At 37.0% G+C, this 23413-nt stretch overlaps 1 protein-coding gene across 1 annotated transcript in view; it reads right to left on the bottom strand.

The window, feature by feature from the left end:
- LOC145689883 (GTPase-activating Rap/Ran-GAP domain-like protein 3) overlaps positions 1 to 23413 on the bottom strand; it is a 641847-nt gene that overhangs the window by 138784 nt on the left and 479650 nt on the right. Inside the window, exon 8 of the mRNA XM_081764181.1 lies at positions 3166 to 3268. Within this exon, the coding sequence (XP_081620307.1) occupies positions 3166 to 3268 (103 nt within the window). The remainder of the gene's footprint in view (positions 1 to 3165; positions 3269 to 23413) is intronic.

The following is a 23413-nucleotide window of genomic DNA, read 5'->3' as shown; positions in this document are numbered from 1 at the left end:
TTTTTCAAGGATTCATTTACATCGTAAAGCTTATAATATTCGTGGTGGCTACTACTGTTTGAAACAGGTCGTCTACATATTTTTCCTATTATCTTTGTCGTCCGGAAAGTTTTCGTGCTCTTTCCAATATAATTTGAAACTACTTTTATTTCTATAAATCTCCTTCACGACACTATTGCTTTTAGTGTTTCATGTATTGTGAAAATGTTTCGTAACACTTGGTGACTGAAGTTTTTCATTGTTTTAAAAACTGCTCAGTGCTATGTTTTTTTTTAAAGTAGTGAACACTGTGCATTGTAAACACAAAATTTCAATCTCTCGCTTTTCTCAAAATTCATTTGACTCAAAATAGCCTTCTTATTTGTTTTTGAGAATTAGAAAGTGCTATTCGTACATATGATGGAAAGAAAGGCGACAAAATGGCGTCCATTGCTGTAACTACAGTATTGTCAACGTGGGTTGACACTCCTCTAAAATTGATTTTGGGACGTAGATTTCTCAAATGTGGAGCACTTGAAGTAATTCCAGATTGGTAGCATTAGCTCAAGGTACACCTTAAATTTCGAAGTTCGTTCGAAAAGTAAGTTCTGTTTGGTAATAAAAAAGAAATCGAGTACAAATAAAGAAAGCAATGTGTTGCACAAAAATCAATAACACTTACAGTACTTTTGCACATAGCTCCTGTAATTTTCCATTTTTCATAGTGTGGTATAAGTTTATGTATTCCTGTATCATAGAATGTTGTCAACCATGTGGTAACGTGTTCTTTTAACTTTTTATCATTGTTGAAGCGCTTACCACCAAGGAAAGACTTGAGATGCAGAAAGAGATTCAAGTCGCTAGGAGCGAGGTCGGGACTGAACGGAGGATGGCCAAAAACGTTCCAGTGAAAGCTTTCAAGGTGTTGTTTGGTCACATTCGCAGTGTGTGGCCGGGCCTTGTCGTGAGTGAAAACCACACCTTTTGAGAACATTCCTCTGCGCTTGTTCTGTATTGCACGGCTCGCAATAAACATCTTTATTGATTGTTGCATCTCGTGGTAAAAATTCATTCAGTAAAATGCCTTGCCTGTCCCAAAACACTGTGCACATGACTTTTCGGGGTGTCAAGAATTCCTTTGGTTTAACATTTGTTCGGGACGAAGTATGCCTCAATTCCACGGATTGCCGATTCGTTTCAGGGGTGTCACAAACAACCCAAGTTTCATCCCTCGTGACTTTCTGGGATAAAAAAGTTCTCGCCATCGTTATGATAATGTGTCAGAAAATCAAGTGCGCTATCCATCCGTTGTTTTTTGTGTTCTTCGGTAAGAAGTTTAGGCACCCAACGTGCACAAAGTTTACGAAAACCCAGTTTTTCAGTAACAATCCCGTACAGTACTGTTCGTGAAATGTGTGGAAATTCAAGACTAAGAGTATTAATCGTAAAACTACGGTTTTTCTAATCGTTTCGTTGACCGCACTCACCAGTTCATCAGAAAGCACAGATGGACGCCCACATCGTTCTTCGCCATACACTTGATCACGTCCTTTCTTAAATTGTCGGACCCATCTTATCACCATTGAACCACTCATTGCATTTTCTGCGTAAACCTCGCAGATTTGTCGATGAATGTAATTTGGTTTTACGTTCTTCCCATTCAGAAAACGAATCACAGATCTAATTTCACAATTGGCGGATTTTTTTTTTTTTATCAACGCTGCCAATACAAACAATCACAATGAACGACACACAACACAGAGCGATCTCAAAATGGCGTCATTTTGTTCTCCTTGGATCAGAGTAACTAACTACGCTCACTCTAATCTTAGAATGCTAAATCGATTTTTAAAAAAAGCACTTCTCGCTGTCTTTTATCGCGTTTGGTCTATGTAAATCACTATTGAAACCGGAAGTTGTTGTGGATTTCTATCACTTCCGGTTTTAGTAGAAAGTTAAGGATGGGGAAATATATTCTTGGAAATATATTCCTGAAAATTCCTTAGGTTGTCTTGTGCCGTTCCCATGCCGTGCCCCGACAGGTAGCCTTGAAGAGAAACCACCTCAACAGAGATGCTTCGGCTTTCTTCGGAGTTCTCGAAGCGACACGAAGTTGACCCTCCTTGCAATCCCTTTTGGGAAATGTAATGGTGTAGAAAAAAAGTAGAGGGACGGTATGTCACGGAATGATATGGTATGTAGTGAATGCTTACGGCCGTGACACGAACGGAACACGGTACAGGAACGGCTCGGGCACTTCACTTTATCCTTTAATCAATTCCAGGAAATCACTTCTCACTATTTATTACCGTTTATGATTTATAATGATGAGCATTAAAACCGGAAATGTTTTATTTCTGACAGATCCGTTTGGTGGATCACCTTTATCAATGGAGTCAATTCCTAACTTCTGTTTTTCTACAAGTACACTCATGTCCAAAATGATTGACACATATCTATAACTAAGCTCCCTCGTGGCTAAGCAGTTAGCGTACGCGCCTATGGCGTGGGAGACCCGGGTTCGCTTCCCGGCGGGAGCTCATGTGGTTCGGATTCCACGTTAATCAGTAGGTCCACGTCTCATATAGCCTCGCTGCTGAACGGGACGCTAAACTAAAATCAACTCAACTCAACATATCTATAACTGTCTTCTTGTAAGAATATAATTTGATAATGGTTTTGCAGGGTACTTTTAATACTGATACTATGTCTATAATCGGGAAATGTATATTTGTGCTAAATTTCATAGGAAAAAGAAATATCAATACGAAAAATATAATGAGAAAAACAAAATGTTGTAAAATGGAGAAAAAAAGTTTTATTTTCGTTTTATTATTCTTATTTAACTGCTCTTATGACATGAAATTTGCCACATACACGTCTTTGCCGGTAATACACATACTAACATTATTAGAAATACCGGGAGAATTCGTTATCAAATTATATTCCTACACCAACATATTTATAGACATGCCACAGTAATTTTGGACATGAGTGTACATCCTGGTCAGAATTAACGGTGTACCATCAAGTGTTTGAGTTTTTTTTCCTTCCCGAATGGCCGGACACTCATAGAGACAGAGTAAATATATAAAAGAGTTTTGATAAACCAAATTCTAAACACAAAAGTAAAAGATACATTAAGAGAACAATGAACTGAAGGAGAAAACTATAGATCATGCTTACCATTGCTAAACATCTCGTCATCACTGACTTGTCCAGGACGTGCATACAGGACTCCAAATTTAAAATTCACAGATCCTTCCTGTTCCTCCAGAAGTAATAAATCCTGTAAAAACACGAAGAAAAGAAATAGATCAGAAAACTCCAAAGTTTAATTGTGAATTATTTTTAACAAAATCAATCAAGGATAAGAAATTTCCAGTTGCTTTGATGAAGTTTCTATAATAAAATATGCATTGTTTTTTTATTTACTGGTGATAAACGCGATAACATAGAGAAATCGCCACTGAATATTTTCTAATACTGTAATTATAGGTCATATAAAATAGGTAATATAAAATAAATAAATAGAAATTTTTGGTAAAGACAATAGGAAGTTTTAATTTAATGTTGACTTTTGCGTCCCTGTCAGCAGTGAGGCTATATGAGACGTGGACTTGCAGCATAACGTGGGATTCGAACTACATACATGAATTTCCGACCGGGAATAGAATATGAGTCTTCCAGATCAAAGACGCGAACGATAACCACTTAGCCTCGGATAAGCTCTGAAACAATAAAAAGGATCACGCGAAATATGTGAATATATATATATATATATATATATATATATATATATATATATATATATATATATATATAACCACCGTTAAAGTGGCCGTTACCCGTTACAAAGTTAACGGTTTGACTCCATTAACGATTGAATCGAGATAATCGCTCTGACTATTTATTGCAAAACATAGAATTTAAAACTTCAATTACATATATTGGATATAGATTGCCAGTTAAAGACAGCCACCGTTAAAGATAACATCGTTAAAGTTGCTATTACTCGTTAATTTTAACGGATTGACTCTATTAACGAACTCGGTTAAAGTAATTGTTCTAGCTATGTACTGCAGAAAACATAATTCAAAAATTCGCTTACATATATGCGATGTGTGCTGTAGATCAAGTCGCCGTTACCCGTTAAATTGTTAACGGATTGACTCTATTAACGAACTCAGCCAAGATAATTACTCTAACGGATGGACGAAGTGTTAGGCTAGTTTTAGACGAAAGCATTTATCGTAGCATTTCTCGTAGCGGATGTGCTGCCAAAAATCTCGTATAATATTCTATGGCATCAAAAGTATATTGTGCTTTTACACGGTAGCATTTTGTCGTGACGTAGCAAACAAATCACTGGAGAAGAGCACAATTATGGCTCCAAAACTAAAAATAGATATTTCAGTCACGACCCGCTCGAGAGAGTAATACTCCCGGAAGTACGTTTTTTCGCGCGCTACTCTAGCCAGCTGTTTTACGCGTTATCCTAGTCAGTTGTTTTAAGTTGGTCACAAAATCTATATCATTTAGTACAAGGGGAACAAAACGAGCCTTATATCATGGAGTACAAGGGCAACAAAACGAGCCCTGCGGGGCTTATAACCCGTTCCTACTACTACTACTACTACTTATCTGCACAAAAGTAAGTAAATCACATTTTTGAGTATTATTTTCGTATTATTTTAATTTAAAAAGTTATAAAAATGTAAAAAAACTTTCCTCGGGCCGGGTTTGAACTCACGCCAAAAGAGATTCTCTTTACAAGCATATAGCGCTAGCCCACTCGGCCACGAGGACCGACAACAAGAATCGTCTAAATTCTGCTGCAATGTGAATTCAATGTGACGAGACATAGATAACGGCAACCAATCAGAATTGTGTTTTCCGTTCCTACTTCCGGGAGCATTACTCTCCTGAGCTAGTCCTTTTCAGTCACTATTTCTTCTAAAGCCCTTTTTCGCATATGCTTATTATGATAGAAAGGACTTTTAACGGTGCAGTTATACTATACAGGTCCATAGATTTTAAAATTTACAGAAGGAATTTCTAATATTTTAATAGAGTAGTGTATATAAATAATGGAAATATGGTGTGTACTTACATCTGAAATGCGTATTTACGTGGAAATATAGAAATTAAAGTCGAACCTGAAATGCACGTAATTTTCAATAAACTGTCATAAAATTTTGGTAATTCTGTAATTGCCCCATTTTGTATAGAGAACGGAACCCAACCAACCCCTTCGGGGCTTCTAACCCGTTCTCCCTACTACTACTACTACTACTATTCCAACTATTACTACTACCCGTTCCTACTTCTACTCCTATTCTAACTACTACTACTACCCGTTCCTACTCCTACTCCTATTTCTACTACTACTCTTACTATTACTACACCTACTGCTACTGTTACTATTATAAAGTACTCCTACTCTTACTACTACTTACTCCTCCTACCCCTATTACTACCACTTACTTCAACTACTATTACTCTTACTACTACTACTACTACTACTACTACTACTACTTATACTATGGATCCGTATAGTAAAACTACACGTTGCCACCTGTTAAAGTGAACCTGCACCGGAGAACGCAAGAGCACACCTCAGAAATGATTGCTGAAGGTACAATAAATGAAACGAGAAAGTTTTTTTTTTTTTTTTAATGAATTTCTGTGTGAATTCGTATAGTGAAACTGCACGCTTGTAACTTTGTAAACAAGGATGTTCCTCATATTTTTTAATCAACATAAAAATAGTATCCCTACTCCAACTCATTTTTCTTTACTACAATTCAATTTCCCAAACAAAACAAAGAGCATGGATATTTGACACAGAATCTTTCACTTCCTTTTAATACACCACGGCGCTGCAATCTGAGCAGAAATGCTGGGGAAAATGCTACGAAATAGAGCAGGTTCTATCGACAAGAAATGCCATAGGATCAGGGGCGTCATTTAGGGGGGGCAGATTGCCCCCCCCAAGAGTTTCAGGAATACATATACTTTAATAGATTGCCTACTAATATACTAGTACAAAACGTGAAAGTCTTATGTCGGTGATGCTCTTGCCCCCCCCCAAGCAAAGTCTGAAATGACGCCCCTGCATAGGATATGCCATGGCATGGGAAATGCTATAGCATTTGCTACTTTACACGGTAGGATATCGATGATACGACTTCTGCTACCAGAAATGCTATGATAAATGCTTCCGTCTAAAACTAGCCTAATACACCACGGCGCTGCAATCTGAGCAGAAATGCTGGGGAAAATGCTACGAAATAGAGCAGGTTCTATCGACAAGAAATGCCATAGGATATGCCATGGCATGGGAAATGCTATAGCATTTGCTACTTTACACGGTAGGATATCGATGATACGACTTCTGCTACCAGAAATGCTATGATAAATGCTTCCGTCTAAAACTAGCCTTAACAACACAATCTTATAAGTTTCACTGCGCATCCTAACAAACATTGCTAGACAGTTTAAAGAATCACGTACTTGCAGTTTCAATTTCGTCCGATAGATGTCAAACAGTAAATGATGTATGCTTCCAACTAACTACGCGATGTATAGACTTCTTCTACGTTTATTTCAATAGTAGAAACAAAATGTGAATAAATATATCTTTAAAGTCACCCGTTACCCGTTAAGGTGTTAACGCATTGCCTTGATTATCGAGCTCGGGCAAACTAATCGATCTAGCTATGTGTAGCAAAATACAGAATTCATAGGGTTGTTATTCGTCCTGGAAAATTTGGGATCGTCACGGAAACGAGATCTGCGTCCCGGCGTCCCGAAAATACTTATCGGGACGCTTAAATTTCCCGGATTTCAGCGAAGAACAAAGGAAGGTAATATTAGAGTTTGTTTTTTTTCTCAAGATTAGGTATATAATGATTCTCTTCGATTTCTTTGTATGGAAATTTAAAAGTCGAAAAAAAACTTGAATACATAAAACATGGATTTAATTAAGTTCACGATTTAACTAGTTTAACATTAAACGAAGCATTTGTTTCATTGGGCCAGGGACAAAAGGTTTTACTGCTCAATCTTATAGTTATCTTTAGTACTCTGTTTCAATCTGCATCTTGCTTCCGAATATTTTAATCAATAATCCCTGACCGATATTTGCGACAATTTTCCGATGACCATTCAAGGAGAAAAATATATTGTTTTAATTAATAAAACTGAACACACAACATTGAGAAACATCATCATATCTTGAATAAGCTAAAACAGACTCTGAAAGCCACGAAACATAACAGATCCCAAGAAATTTAAAAAAAAAAAAAAATGCTTACCGTGGGGAGAGGGTAAATCATCTGCTTACGTTTGCTTAACTAGGAAAAAAAAATCTACTAAAATGACTAAAAATGTGATTACGTAATATTTGAACAACTCTATGTAATGCAAGGAAGTAACTTAGTATATAGGACTTCTTTTCATTTTAAGCATTTCAAAGATTCTCGTAATTTAGTAGCGTCCCAGATCTTTCTTTTTGAAATATGGCAAACCTAAGAATTCAATAATTTGCTTTCGGTCAAGAGTGATCGTGTGGAGTAACGTACGTACGTACGTGCTAACTACACAATTTTATAAGTCATACTGGCGAGATCCTCAGAAGGTGAAAATGTTGTGACAACTGGAAACTGGCACAAAATATAAGCTAGCGGGATACAGGACAAGAGTCTTCAAAACGGAACTCTCTCGGTCAAAACCTCTGCTTCGATTTATTATCCTTAACATGAAACTCACACTGTTTACAGGCTCGCACTCCTTCAAGCTCGGTATATTCAACGAGGTTCGAACTCGCACTCTGAGCTTGAAAGCCACGCCATGGCCCGGATTGTGAAATCGGGCATTTCTGATCTGGAGTACGTAATCCACACACAATGAAGAAATACAATATTTCTTGTTTGCACACTTTCCCTTTATGTAATTCACTAAATATTACTTTGGACTCAAAATCACTTCAAAAAACCAAAGAATTAAAGGGACAGCGAGTTTTTAAAAGCAATGTTCTATGAAAAATAATCGGTGGGACAGTAGAGGACTAGAAACTTTTTCCATTATAAAATAAACATTTGGTTTTGCAGGGAAAATAAATATAGAATTTTCAACAATTCTACAAGAACGTGGAGACAAACATTGTAAAAACTTATCAAGTGCCATCTATCGTGAGTTAGTTATTTCAGTAAACACAAAAAATATTCGTATTGAAAAGTTATTTTTAAATAATAATAATAATAATAATAATAATAATAATAATAATAATAATAATAATAATAATAATAATAATAATAATAATAATAATAATAATAATAATAATAATAATAACTTTTGGTCTTTTACACTTTTGCAATAAGAAATCATCCTCATGGAAAAAAGATGCGGGCCACCATATTATATTATACTTTCTTCCATTCGTTTCTTAAATTAAATAATCACGGTGGCTCAGTGGTACACAAGGGCGCCGATTCTTGGAGGGCCGGGGGGCCCGGGTCTCACAAAGCTCATGCGGGCCCTCTATTGTATTTATGAATATACAATATTTGGCATAATTTGAGTGAAATTTGTTTTAAAATCCTCATAAATATACCTTCCTTCTGCATCTGAATGGGCCCCCATGTGGTGGACAAACACCGTGTGCGTGGGTTTTCTCGGGGCTCTCCCGTTTCATCCCACTTTCTTCTTTCCACCATTTTATTCATTACTCATCATCATCGTCTCCTTTAGTCTAACCGGCATAACCGTGGGACGTAAAACTCAAAGATTTCATTTCATTTTTTGAATGGGCCCCCCAAATTTACAGAGAAATCGGCGCCCTTGGTGGTAGAGCGCTTACCTTTTGCGCGTGGTACCCCTAGTTCGATCCCCGGTCAAGTAAGTTTGTAGTGGGCAATATCTTGTCCATGGATTTCCTCGAGGTACTCCCGTTTCCTCCCACATTTCCATTACACCGATCATTTACTTGCCTTAATTATACGTCCCCCTTAACCTAAAAAGACATAATCCTGGTACTTTACACTGAAAGATTTGAATTAAATTATGCAATGCTAAAGTTGTTACTGACTGTTTATTTATGAAATTATAGGAACAAATTAGTCTGTGTTGATTTTGAGAAAAAAAACTTTTGAGATTTTTTCTCAAAAAAATCTTTTGAGAAAAAAAGAAGAGAAAAACTCCCTACTGAGAGTCAAACTTCTCCACATGGATTTTCTTTACAAGTGTGGAGAGAGTGTTGGGCAGCGGCGCAACCACGGAGGGGTCCCCCGGTTCCGGATGCCCCCCTAGAACTTCCTAACTCAACATACACTTGTACACTTTCTCAATAAACCTTCACTCATTTAATTGGAAAATGATTGATGTAGTATGAAAAATTTGATCTGTACTCTTTCTCTTATAAAAGCAATCTACTCAGGCCCGTATCCAGGGGGGTCTAGGGGGCTACTCCCCCTATTTTTTTAAATTTTTGCTGCCCCCTTAAATTTTCACGGTAGGCTTCCAAATGAATTATAATATGGTGATTAAGTATAATATAGTTGGATCAGCCCCCCTAACTTTAGCCAGGCCCCCCTACATTTTTGGACTGGCTACCGGCCTGAATCTACTTCAATCATTTTTTTTTTTGAAAATATAGGCGGAAGATTTTCCAATTATTTATTATCTTTTCAGTTGCAGAGTAATACCCGTTTAATACTAAATATACGTAGTGGCTTGTCGTATTGGACTCCCACCAACAAAAATTTCTGGGTGCGCGCCTGGTGTTGAGAATGGTACAGCCATTTTTACAGTAATGGTTCTTCTCGTATAGTTCAGCAAATAATTTAAGGCTCCATTAGACTCTCAATTTTAGAATACTTTGGGGTGATACCATAATTTTTACATTACAGTCCACGTCACCTTAATTGACGTATGATGTCAGCCAATAAGCTCGCAGTGTGCTGATTTCAAACCTTCAGTGAGGAATTTAATCTTTCGTAATTGATTTTGTTCATATTTATAGTCATTTATGAATGACTAGCAGCGTTCACCCCGCTTCGCTGCGGTCACCCCGGAACGCAATAAACTTTGTTACTTAGATAATTTTTACTTTTTCGCTTTCAAATTGCAGTAAATGTTAACATTATAGCGCCTGTCATTTATGTTAACCCGCCGAGTGACACGGTCATGCGGGTTGCATATAAATACGTTTATTTTTACCTATGATGAACTAATAACAAAGGATTTGTACGTATGGACACTTGAATGGTCAATTATCTCAAGACACTTGTAATTAAAAATTAAAGTGATATGATAAAAACCATCTAGGGTCCAAATCCTAATAACCCCCCAAAAATAAAAGAAATTGGTTCAGCCGTATTAGCGTGATGAGGGAACAAAGGATTTGTACGTTCTCTTTTATAATATAGATTAGATACCTCACTGAAGGTTTGGCAACATCGCGCTGCAAGCTAATTGGTTGACGCCATACGCCAATTCGAGTGACGCAGACTATAGTGCTTCGCTTTCGTGTAGTTTACCAAACATTTTTAAGGCTTAATTGAATCGTCCTTCGTATTAATAAGAAACGCAAGAAATAGAACAAATAAACCAAAAGAGAAGGAAATGCAAAGCAAAGAAACAAAATGAAAAAATCAGAATGAGCTAACAGGATAAAATGATATAAAAGAAAACCTGGAAAAAGAATTATTGATAGATAAAATATATAGATAGATATTCCAAGTACTCATTATCCAGTTTAAGAAGTAAACAAATAATATAAAAAACAACTCCAAAAACAATCAAAAATTCATTTTCAATTCCTATAATTTTTTATTTCTTTCTTTTTTAAATGAAGTGTAACAGTAGTTGAGTAATCCACAAGTCAACTCTAACAATTCTCATCTACATATCACTAGAGAGATAATAAGATGGTAAACAAAGCATAATTTTCTATCGTTTCACAAACACAAGTTTAAAAAAAAAATAATGAACAAAGAAAAACATATATATTCAAACATTTCTTTGAGGTTACTCCCTGAGTAGTCAATTAGTAGACCTATCTTCAGAAAAAGAAAAGAGAGAAGAAAGCTATTATTATTATTATTATTATTATTATTATTATTATTATTATTATTATTATTATTATTATTATTATTATTATTATTATAGAGAAGCAGGAATCCCACACTGTGAGCAGAGCCGGTTAATGTGGAAAAACTGGTAATATTTTGATGCGAAGAAAATATTCAAGTCTTCTCAAACCATGACTTTATGGTTGAATATCAAAATAAAATGTGTGATATCAAAATAAAAATAACGTTCCTGGTACTATAGTCCCTAGTTACTTCTCCTTTGATTTCGCCAGCCAAAAGCCAATTCTGTCGAGAGTGTTTCACCCTCTATCAGGGTTGAGGGTTAAGACATATTCGGATATTAGTTGGTCATACAATAAATGCTCCTATCTTTTTTAGGGACAAGATTGTTAGGTAGTGTCTTTATCAACATAGTGATAGGAAATAATTGGTAGTGTTTCGGCAGGTAAGTAGGTAGTGACATTAGTTACTCAGGATATGTTGGTAGTGTACTATCTGGCAAGAAACTGGAATAGGTTGGTAGGTAAAAGCCCTACCTACCTGGGACAAGGTTAGACAGTAGCACATCGATGCGGTATTCAATCACTTTGCGTAAATTAGTCTAAATCTATAGGAAAGTCTGGATGTCGGAGAGGGGGATCCAGACTTGCAAGATACTCTGCCTACGAACATTCTTGACTATGACTAATCTTCAGTAGATAAGTTACCAATTACTTTGAAATTTTGTAGAGAATTACAAACCTCCCTTCATATATGATTAAAATAATACAAACTTTAGCTTTTAAGGCAAGTCAGCAAGGCCGCTGCAGTTCGAGGAATCAGTAAGTGGGTCATGACGATAGCTTTGATTTTACACATTAAACTACTTTTGCATATAAATAATCTTCAGATATTTAAAGATATGTATAATCTGATATGTGCGAAATGATAAAGCGTGAAACGGTATATGTACAGGGATAAGCCGCACAAGACATTGAGATTTTCTTCCTCCAAACAAACGTTATTCATAACACATAATGGCATGCAAGTGCACTTTTGAGGGCATGGTGGCACAGTGGTAGACCCCTTACCTCTGGTATGTGTGGTCACTGATTCGATCCCCGGCCAAGTAAGTTTGCGGTGGACAACATTGTCTCCGTGGGATTTTTCGAGACACCCCCGTTTCTTTCTGCAATCTCATCCCACCAATTCTTCCATAATCATTCACTTGCTTTAAGAGGCCTCATCCTGGCGAAACTAAAATACCGCTAATTTTACAGTAATTATGTGATATCTTCAAATAGATAAAAGATAATCGAAATGTGGAACAAGAGGGCTCTAGACAATATCATTTTACATGAAACACCGTTATCACGACTCACTTATATACTTTCGATTTCGAGCCATTTTGAAAATCAGCATTTATTTTCGCGTTTTTAAATGCTATTAGTTGACTCATGATAACGGTAACTCATGTAAAATAATATTGTTTAGGGCGCTCTTGTTCCACATTTCAGTTATCTTTTATCTATTTGAAGATATCACATAATTACCGTAAAATTAGCGGTATTTTAATTTCGCCGGGATGAGGCCTCTTAATCATTTGTCTCTCTTAGCCTAAAAGGCATAACCGTGGGTATAAATTGGAAGTTTTTTTTTTAAGATTTGCAAGTGCGTTTTTGCTATATGTCAGTTCGGATGAAAGGGTAACACGTCTGCGGCGCCAATTATGCCTCTAGTGTATATTTTCCTAATTGTGTGGTTTAATTTCTGCCACTTCAGGTTTTAGTAGAGAGTTCAAGACGGAGATTTTTTTTTTTTTTTAAAAAAAAAGTGTTTTGGGGACGCTTAGTCGCTTGCAGGAAACCGCTTTTCGTTATTTTCTGCCGTTTTTGCTCAATAGTGAGGAACGAAAAATCGGCAATGATCGTTTTCTATCACTTCTGGTAAGAATATCACTAACTCAACCATCTCGGCTTCTAACGTTTGACCCTCTGCGCCTTGAACAAATTTGGTGATGATCCATTGAGCGGTTCCTGAGATATTTTTGTCTCTAGGACGTTCGGACGCACGAACAGATTAAATATATAAAGAAGTTTCGGTAAACCAATCTCATCTAAAAAATAGTAACGAAAAATACAGCAATGTTTGTGTTCATAGTGTTAACAACTTGAAAAATATATATTTATTTATATAAGTAGATTGGATTACGGACTGTTCGTATCATATATTAGAAACAGGGCCTGATTTAGGGGGGAGCACCGGAGCACGTACACCCCCTCCTCCGTTCTGAATATACACTATCTAAAGTGAGAAACTGGCAGTGGAAATAACAATACTTTCCTAAAATGTCATGTCATCTTTCTGTTTCGGGCTTAAAAGAATGCGGTTTTGCTAAACAAAATAGTTTGTCAGTTCCTCATACACATCACAGATGCCTAAAGGCATTTTAAAAAAATGATTCAAGTGTACTGATAATTATTGGTGCACCCCCCCTCAGAAAATCCTGGATCCGCTCCTGATTAGAAGCAACTAATATTGAAAGAAGTTTCGAATGAATAATACCAGTCCTTCCTTCTATTCGACTGGTGTTATTCTTTTTTTTAAAACGACTGGAAGTTTTCAAAATGTGGGTGCGGAGAAGAATGGAGAGAAATAGCTGGGTCGAGCGAAAAAACGAATGAGAGGGTGTTAGAAATGGTGGTGGAGAAAAAGAACAATTCTAGATATTATTAAGAAGAGGGAGAGAAACTGGTTGGGACATTGGCTAAGAAGAAACTTTATCATGAGGGACGAACTAGAGGGTATGGTGGCAGGAAAGAGAGGGAGAGGCGAAGAAGACCATAATTGATGGACAATATCAAAACAGAAAAATCGCACGTGAAGACGAAGAGGTTAGCTGATGACCGTGGAGCACGGAAACTTATCATTTGCGGCCAATAATGGCAGAATACCTATAATGATATGGCAGAGTTGAGTTGATTTTAGTTTAGCGTCCCTTTCAGCAGCGAGGCTATATGAGACGTGGACCTACTGATTAAAGTGGAATCCGAACCACATGAGCTCCCGCCGGGAATCGAACCCGGGTCTCCCACGCCAAAGGCGCGTACGCTAACCGCTTAGCCACGGAGGAGCTCTAATGATATGGCAGAATACCTATGATGATGATTACTTCTATACAATACCATTTGACTTTGTACAGAAAACATCGTGTTCGTGTGTCTTCTCAGAATTCTCCTGTTTTTTTGCTAACACTCATTCCACCAACTTCTTTAATAATCATTTACTTTAATTAATCATCCATCTTTGAGCCTAAAAAGCAAAGGCAAAAGGCAAGCATTGAAGGTTTCATAATTATCATACCCATACAGCTACTCCGGTGCCATTGGATTGTTTTAATTGCACGCAACCCTCATAACTTCAGTGGTCTCCGGGTTGCATATATGTCTGGGCGAAATGCGTTCAGTAATCTACAACGTGTTGTGCTTATTATTATGCTTTAACGTGCGAGATACACAAGTGAATTCAATCCATTATCTAGATCAGCGTTTCCCAACCTTTTTCAACTTGCGGCACACTACGGGTGTAACTTGGATTCTCGCGGCACACTTATAGATATTATTATTTGTAAATATATATATATATATATATATATATATATATATATATATATATATATATATATATATATAATACCGTGGTATTTTTGCTGTGATTACTGAGCTCCTTTTCACAGAGAAGAAAGCTCGATCACTGGTTTTTCCCCGTGGTAAATCACTATGCTTATTTTTCGTGCTAATTTAAAAACAGAAAACAATTGCAATGAAATATTGGACTCGGGTTTTTAAAATTACGCTTTCTTTTTCGAAAACTGTATCCAACTTTTTACTAAGAAGAAAGATCACTAAATAACGAACGAACAAACAAATCTCTTTTACTTTTAAAACACAAATGTAGGTAATTTGTCGAAAGGATTGAATGGTATTTTAAATTTTCAAGTTACGAAATAGTCTGAACAATAAAGAAGCAATAATGGTCATATCAATTACAAATATTTTTTTCAATATTAGAAATGTACAGAACAGTGACCTGGTATGAAACTTAAAATTGTGGATTCATAGTAGAGGTTCATAGTAATGGGAAATACAAATATATATATTTTCCCCTGCGTTTTGCAATTTGATTGCTATACCATTAATCATTTTGTTTCAATTTCCTCGCGGCACACCAACGGCCCATTCGCGGCACACCGGTTGGGAAACGCTGATCTAGATAATACCCGGAATCCGTTACATATTATTCAATATCCATTATGTGGTTACTACCGTGTCTTGTAATGATGAAATGTAATACTTTCGACATAAATACACTCGAAATATTATTTTTAATTATGCCAGAAAAATTTATTAGTACGTTAGCTCTCTACCTATAACTCATCCCGCACCACACGCTCGCTGAAAGGACTTTAGTAGCTGTGGAATGCCCTATGAAACTTATCCACTGGAATAGTTTTCAGTACCGCCGTCACATTCTCTTGATTCGATCCAGGACAGTGATCGAAGTGAGACGGTATGTGGTGGTATGCCATACCCCCTGTGGTTTTACCGTGATCAAGACATACTGTCACTGGAGAGTAGATGCTAAATACCTTTAATAAATCCATTTTTATGCACAGTAATTGACAAATACCTTTACACGTAAAAAGATTTTATTTCTCATGTAGAAATAATTTCTAAGTTGACAACACCGACATTCTGGTTATATTTTTCCAATCTTTTGTTTTTAAAATGAGGTGTCTTCAAAGAAGTTCATCTATTTTACATTTTTATGTGCCATATTGAATTGCTTCTTTCTTGTATGTGTGCGTGTCTTCTTCCTTTCATGCATATAAATGTCGTTTTGAGCATGGGTGGATTTAGATGTTGTCTGCTGTGGAGGACGGATCTTGCGGGGATTTGGGATACCCCTCAGTCGAGTAGGCTGGCCAGGAGTTTTTTCGCAGGAAATTATTAATATAAAAACTCAGTTTTTGAGCATTTTCGGGTGTAATCCTTTATAATACAACACAAGGGGATATATATATATATATATATATATATATATATATATATATATATATATATATATATATATATATATATATATATATATATATATATATATATATATATTATTTTTTTCAGAAAGTTGTTGTTGGGAGATGAAAGTCCTTTCATGCCCCTCCGTAACTAAAGAGAAACTCTCCAAAGGTTTTCAGTCTTTATGTAAATAGAAATGCAAACTTTTAGACAACGTACCCTTACTGTATTTCAACGTTTAGATAGCCCGTATGCCGAGATAAAATCGTAATAAAACATACCCTCCTCTGCTTTTTTTTTTCCACTTCGAGCACTGATCCAGGATCCTCGAAACATTCCCCTTATTGGGTAGATTTGAATTCCAGGGGGACAAATCACGCGAATATGGGTGGTATTCAAGGACGGTGATTTTTCTTTTGGCCAAAATTGACAATGCACTGCCCTCACCAGTTTTCTTGAGCGTCAGTTTTAGTCAAAAAAAAAATCACACTTCTTGAATATCATCTATATTCTCCTGAATTCGCTCGTGAACTTCATGCTTTTCCTCAAACCTGTTCTCAAGAGGGGGCGGGAAATGATCTATGTAGAAAATTAATGCGATAATGTTTTCTTCTGGTATCCTTAAGTATATTATTTTGAGGTAGTCCAGGAACTTATTGAACAGACTATGTAGTTAAGAAGTTGCAATACAAACATAACTAAGTATATCGAACTAGACTTTTTTTTTAGTGTTCAAACAACACTCTTTGCGCCTACGGTACACCATGATTGTTCCACTTGCACCCGTTCTCGTTGCCCTAACACTATGTGCTACTCGCCTACCTTAGTTCGCTAACGTTCACTCATACTCTTATACGGACAGACTGGCTCCGTCAAAAGGGCGGTGCTACAGATAGGATATTAGAAAAAGGTGCCATACCAATTGTCGGACTGTTTCAGTAGACATCTGACATTATGTCTATAATGACATACATGGGCCCTGAGAACAAAAGGGGGTCTGGGTTCCTATAGTTTGCTTGGACCACCGTATTTATAATAAAATTCTTATTGATTTCTTGTAGATGATATCTGACAACGAAACACACATATCCAAATGTCCTCCCTAAAGTTATACAGAAATCGGCGCCACTGATCTCATACGATTTCAAATATAACATGAAACGTAATTTTTGAAACATAGATATGTACGTCAAATAAAATCTAATTGACTTTTATATTTATTTAATATTTACAAACTTTGTTATCATGAAAAAATAATCTTGCATTAGAAAGAAAATGGTAATGAGTAGCTTTTTATTTATTACATTTACCGGCAAAGTCGGTAATGGTAAAGGATCTATCGTGACTTACAACACCAACAAACGAAACACAATGTAAACCTCCCAACCCTAACTTCTACGTATATCAATGTGCTGTTTTAGTTTGATATTTGATTACAGAAGACAGCCATGGCGATCCCACAAGATAGCTATAGGCTACGTACATATATTTTATGCACCTTAAAAGATATTCTAGACAAAAATTAAAACATTTCATTCCTTTTATATTTGGTATCAAATAGATTTTTTCCAGGAAGAGGCATCATAAATGGGTCATAGTCAAATAGCAGCAGACACTTGCCCGGTTGTTCAGCGGGCCAATCTACGTTACTCCTGCGCTTCTTCGCGGATTACAAAATAAATCGTCTTCTACATACAAACATTAGTACTTAAGATTTTAAATGCATAATGAAAAGTCGATAATGGAAGTTATTATTTCCCAGAAGAATTAGCACTATACGTAGTCATTATGTTTTGGCACTAAAACATTTCATTTGAACATCTACGGTGATAATAACATTGTTGATACTAACTCTATGCACCCATATTGTAAATTTGTGCAAGGATGGGGATAAAAATGTAAATGCGCCAATACAGAAAGCATTATTCTAAAAGTAATGGAAAAGAATCGTCTAATTGTGTCATTTTCTTGTTGCCGACAGCTCATCAATCTGCACAGCATTAACAGGTGATTGACATATCTGTGTCACACTTCACATGCAAAATGAGCACTGCACTCTCCCATTTTTATTCATTTTTAATCTAATTCTGTTATCAACATTTTTCTCTGCTGCAAGCAAATGCTACGTCGCAGATACAGGAGCTGATAAACGTCAGTGACATCTGGCGGCAATAAAAGTGGATCTGACGTTGAAGAATTCTTTCCATTTCTGCACAACAAAGACTAAACCTGTTTCAGGTCACCACACTGTCAATAAACCACACAAACATTCTTTCTCATTTCCATATTCGCATTGTGTTGTATATGTTTACGTGTTCTTTTTATATTTTTCTCCTCCTTTTTATCAAAAGGCAAAAGTTCAATGTACAAAGCAGGATAGGAAATCAGACAATATTATACGTATCAATATTTAAAACAAATGAATAATTTTTTTTACTGGTACAGATTAAGAATAAACTGTTGAGAGACAAAGAAGATTACCTGTGTCCATATCTAAGAATGTACGTAAAACGGAAGATTCTGTCCTGTAAAAATACATATATCTGTTGTCTGTGTGGTGACAAAACAAATCTCTCTGTATCAATGATCCTTTCCAGGGATGACCAGGGGGGGATTTTTCCCCTGAAGCTTCGAAATTCCCCCACGCAGGCATCTTCAATACGGGTTCTTACTGTTTTGGCAGTACTGTTTTTGACCCCACTGTATTGAAATTTCTCCAGGGAGAAAGAAATCTTGTGAACTCATCATTGGTCCGTATTATAGAGGTATTGTTTATGGAGAGATGTTCGTTAAGGGAGGTTTCACTTTATACACAACCAGAAATGTAACACACAAAAATTAAGAATTTATAAGAACTCGAAACTCTACAACTCAATGTTAAACACATTACAAAATAAACTCCCACTCCAAATTAAAGAAGAAAGACACATAAAAATATACAAAATTAATTTTTGCAATAAGTAAAGGAATTAAAATGCACACTTTTTTTTTTTTAAAAAAAAAGATGTTATCATAAAGTATGAATTATAAACTTACCATTAGAGTGCAACGGACAACACGAGAATCAGGTTCACACACACACAAGCATCTGATTATGTGACATCCTTTTGTGATCTGTCCCTATAATTCTTTCAATATACTGTCAGTGATAAAGAATAGAATTTTTGAATCGCTAGTACGCAGGGCGGATCCAGGACCGACTTCTGGGGGGGTTGTCATACTGCTACTTTTAAGGGCTCCAAACTTTGGGATAGGTTTTATTTATATATATGTAAAATAAGAAAGTTTCCTCTTCTGGGGGGGGGGGGGGCGATTGGCCGATCGCTCCTCCTGGATCCGCCCCTGCTACTACGATACATTTTTTGAAGTTCCGAAGAGCAACATCTCTGGAATGGATATCCTAGTACTATTCGCATTCTATTTCTTTTCATTTTTTTCTGTTAATCATTTCTCTTTTTCGTTTTCTCTGTTAATATCTTGTCCTTTCTTAAGGGAAGAACACCGAATAGATCCCAGGAAGCAACGTTATAGACACCACACACTCGCATAGGTTGTGATCGAACAAGGCACTAATAGCATCGAGGGGGCGCGAGTCCTATATCACGAGGCTACAGCAAGGGCGCCATCAGGGGGGGCAAGGGGGGACGATCGCCCCCCTAGAGGAAATTGTACTTCAGAATATCGAAAATCCAATAGAATTTTTACATTAGTTACAGCAAAATTTGAAACTATTTTTGAAACGTCGCTTATACTTGCCCCCCTTGGAAACCACAACATGGGCGCCCTTGGGAAACAGCGTCCCCCTTCATGACGTTTGAGTAAATGAAATTAAATATTTGAATTTAACGTCCCACGCTTATGCCCTTGAGGCTAAGGGAGAGGATTAACGCAAGTGAATGATGATGAAAATTTGGTAGAATGACAATGTGAGCGAAAACGGGATAACCCCGAGAAAACACACAGACAAATTGTTGTCCACCACAAAGTTACTTGGCCGGGGGTCGAACCAGGGACCCTAAACACCAGAAAAAAGTCCTCTACCACTAAGCCAACGTGCTTCTCGACTTTGAGTAAAGTTGAGGGCTTATATGATTAACTCACATTCATTGTTAGTAATGAGGTTATGCGAAGCAAGAAATCGTGAAATGAATTAAGCATGACGTTGAGTAAGATTTTAGAAGTAAACACTCACCTTTGTTTTGGCGTGGAAAACCCGGGTTCGATTCCTGCCGGGATCTCATGTGGTTTGGATTCCACGTTAATCAGTAGGTCTCGTCTCATACAGCCTCGCAGCTGAAAGGGACGTTAAACTCAAAAATCAATTGACTCACCCTTGTGTTTTGACTGCACGTACGGATTGAGATCGACGAACATTCGATACTTGATTTAGAGGACAATACGAAACTTACAGGTCATGAAATTACAAATTTGAATTTTTGTTCAACTATATCCCTTTTTCACTCCTGTAACTTTAAAAAATCTAAAAATATTTATTTTCTATATCCTTTTTATATGATTATCTTGAAATCTGAAGTTTCCAACGCTGCTAGCAGAGAACGCTGCTAAAGATAATCAGCTGGTGCTGGCTGCGTCTCTCATTTGAATGGCTTCTTGATCTCATTGGCCCTTAACATGAATCACCCAATTCTTCAGCAACCTGCTACATTGTTTTCCAAGAGGAAGAGGGGAAGCTATGTTTTCCGTCAAAATTTTCCTCTTTAGAAATTTTGCTGACTCAGACCAGTGTTTTTTTTTATGAAGTTCATTTATTTCAAGTGGAAAAAGAAAAGAAAAAAGAACAACGTCAGCCACTTTGCACAGCCAATCAACGTTCTTCTTTCCGGTCTCCACCTTTCCGTGCCGTAAACAAGTGACTCAATTCTCTTGTTACTTTTGCTTTTCGTACGATTCAACCTTGTTTTAAGTAGAAAGGAAGAGACAGAAATTAATAAAATTAGTTAGACTTTTTTTGGGTTTAACTTTATTCAACATTTTGCTCCTTTTGTTTATGTACTGGGTGTCTCAAATGTCTCATACCCATAAACGTAACTTAAAGGCGGTTGCCACGTTAGAAGAACTTGTAGCTGTCATAAAAAAATCTTGAAACCCTACCATATTTCACCATGTACACATAGTCTTGAAAGGGTCATAAAACATTTTTACCATCTTGCAAGGAGCTGAACAGTGTGCAACTTTCTGGGACGTCTTGCTTGCTACCTGCTATTGCCCTCTCGCTGACATAAAGGAAAAACCAGTTTCGCCGCTTCCGAAACAACGGATTCTTTTGAACAGGGAGGGGGAGTGCGCCAAAATACACGTTTTTAATGAGGAGGTTCACTGTTTGTCCACTAGAGTGCAGTGCTGGATAGGTGGAAAAATCTTTCTTGCTTTCAAGAAGTTGTAATATGTACACAGTAAACAGAAAGATTGGATTTCAAGATTTTTTAAATGACAGCTACAAGTTCTTGTAAAGTGACAAGGCCTCTTTAGAGAGGGAAGTCCAAGGGGGCACTCTAGAATACTTTTGGCAGTTGGAAGGTTGTTTTTCCACATGCTGAAACTGTGGTCATTCTTTCAATTCAAACAAAAAGGAGCCGTGTTCCACCCGCTAACAAAATATCCTAGTTACGCCAATGCTCGTACCACAAAGAAATGTTCAATGTACGTTGCTATTTAATTCGATAATTATTAAGATTACGCATGTTGACCTTATAATATTGTATTGTTACTACAAGGACCGTCCGGAAAATAATGTCACCAAGTGCTTTTCTCATGTGCAAATCTTTGGTCACAATCTCGTAGACGATAATTTTTGGAATATTTAACATGTCAGCCATTAAACGAATACTTATTCGACGGCCCGTTTCTAAAAGTTTTTTTTTTCACACGAGTCACATTTTCGTCGTTTGAGGAGGTTGACGGGCGTCCAACACTGGCTTCGTCATCGACAACGCCTTGTGCTATTTGTAGACTTGCCTTTGCGATAAACACTCAACTCCAAAGGCCTGTTGAACTATTGGAAAAATTTCCGTTGCAGACTTGCCAAGTTTAACACAAAATTTGATTGTATATCTCTTTTTTTCCAGTGAGCGTTGCATCGCGACTCGTACAAGAGACGAAACAAGAGGTTTACGAGAGCTCGGAGACAACTGAGCAAGCGCTCGCTGGGTGTTTGCCTTATACCATCAGCATCGATCCTGGCAGATAAAGCGCGTAGTAACGAATGAACAGTCGCTTCACAATAAAATGTGTCATTACTTTCCAACAGAGCCTGTACGCCCGTCCGTTATACCACAAGATAACCTTGAACAAAAGCGAACTTTTGAATTACGAATCTTCGGACCCAAAAGGAACAGGAATGGGGAATGGTGGAAACTTCATAAGAGGAACTAGGTAATTTATACGGTTTACCAAACATTGTTAGGGTCGTCAAGTCTAGGAGGCTTAGGTGGGTGGGTCATGTAGCTAAAATGGAAGAAAGTAGAAAGGCTTTCAAAGTCTTGACTGAAGACCAATCGAAAAACGACCATTGGGAAGACCTAGGCGCAGATGGGAGGACAATATTAAGATGGATCTTGCAGAAATAGGAATACAAAGTAGAAACTGGATCCAGTTGTCTAAGCATAGAAGACAGTGAGGAGCTTTTGTGAACCCAGCATTGAACCTCCGGGTTCCATAGGTCATAGAGTGAGTTCGTTAGTTAGAGTTAGTTTTTTTTGTAATAGACAGCTAAAGCGATGATCTCGACCGAGTTCGTTAACAGAGTCAATCCGTTAATATATTTATGGATAACGGTGAATTAACGGTAGTAATCCATATCCAGGTTAAAATCTATAATATTCCCTAGCTTGTTATGCAACCTGTACAGTAACAAAGAAGTGTTGGTTGCATACAATGAAAGGATATGTAGCTTTTGTTGCTGCGAGTGTCCAATATATGGAATTGCATGATCATCTTTACTGACTCTAGCAGAGTTTATCTATTGTTCAGTAGTTAATATCCATCCTTACGTAACAGCAGTTTTATGAAGGATTAGATATCTTATTTACTATATGTACACACTCCGATTTCTCTGAACCACGCCGGGGTTTGAATTCGGTTCTGTTGGCAAGACTATCGTGGAAGATTATCTCATACAGAACGAGCGTTTCCCTTCCACACTATCTCGCCTTCAAAGACGTTGCATTAAAATACGAGAACATTAATCTCGGCATACCTAAAGAAAAAACTAACAATATTAATAACAATCTCCGATTCCGTAAATCAGAGCTGCTCATAGAT

This window comes from Thermobia domestica, chromosome 7 (genome assembly GCF_964235325.1).
Source record: "Thermobia domestica chromosome 7, izTheDome1.hap1.1, whole genome shotgun sequence".
NCBI classification, from domain to species: Eukaryota; Metazoa; Arthropoda; class Insecta; order Zygentoma; family Lepismatidae; genus Thermobia; species Thermobia domestica.
This window is presented reverse-complemented; position numbering and strand designations above follow the sequence as displayed.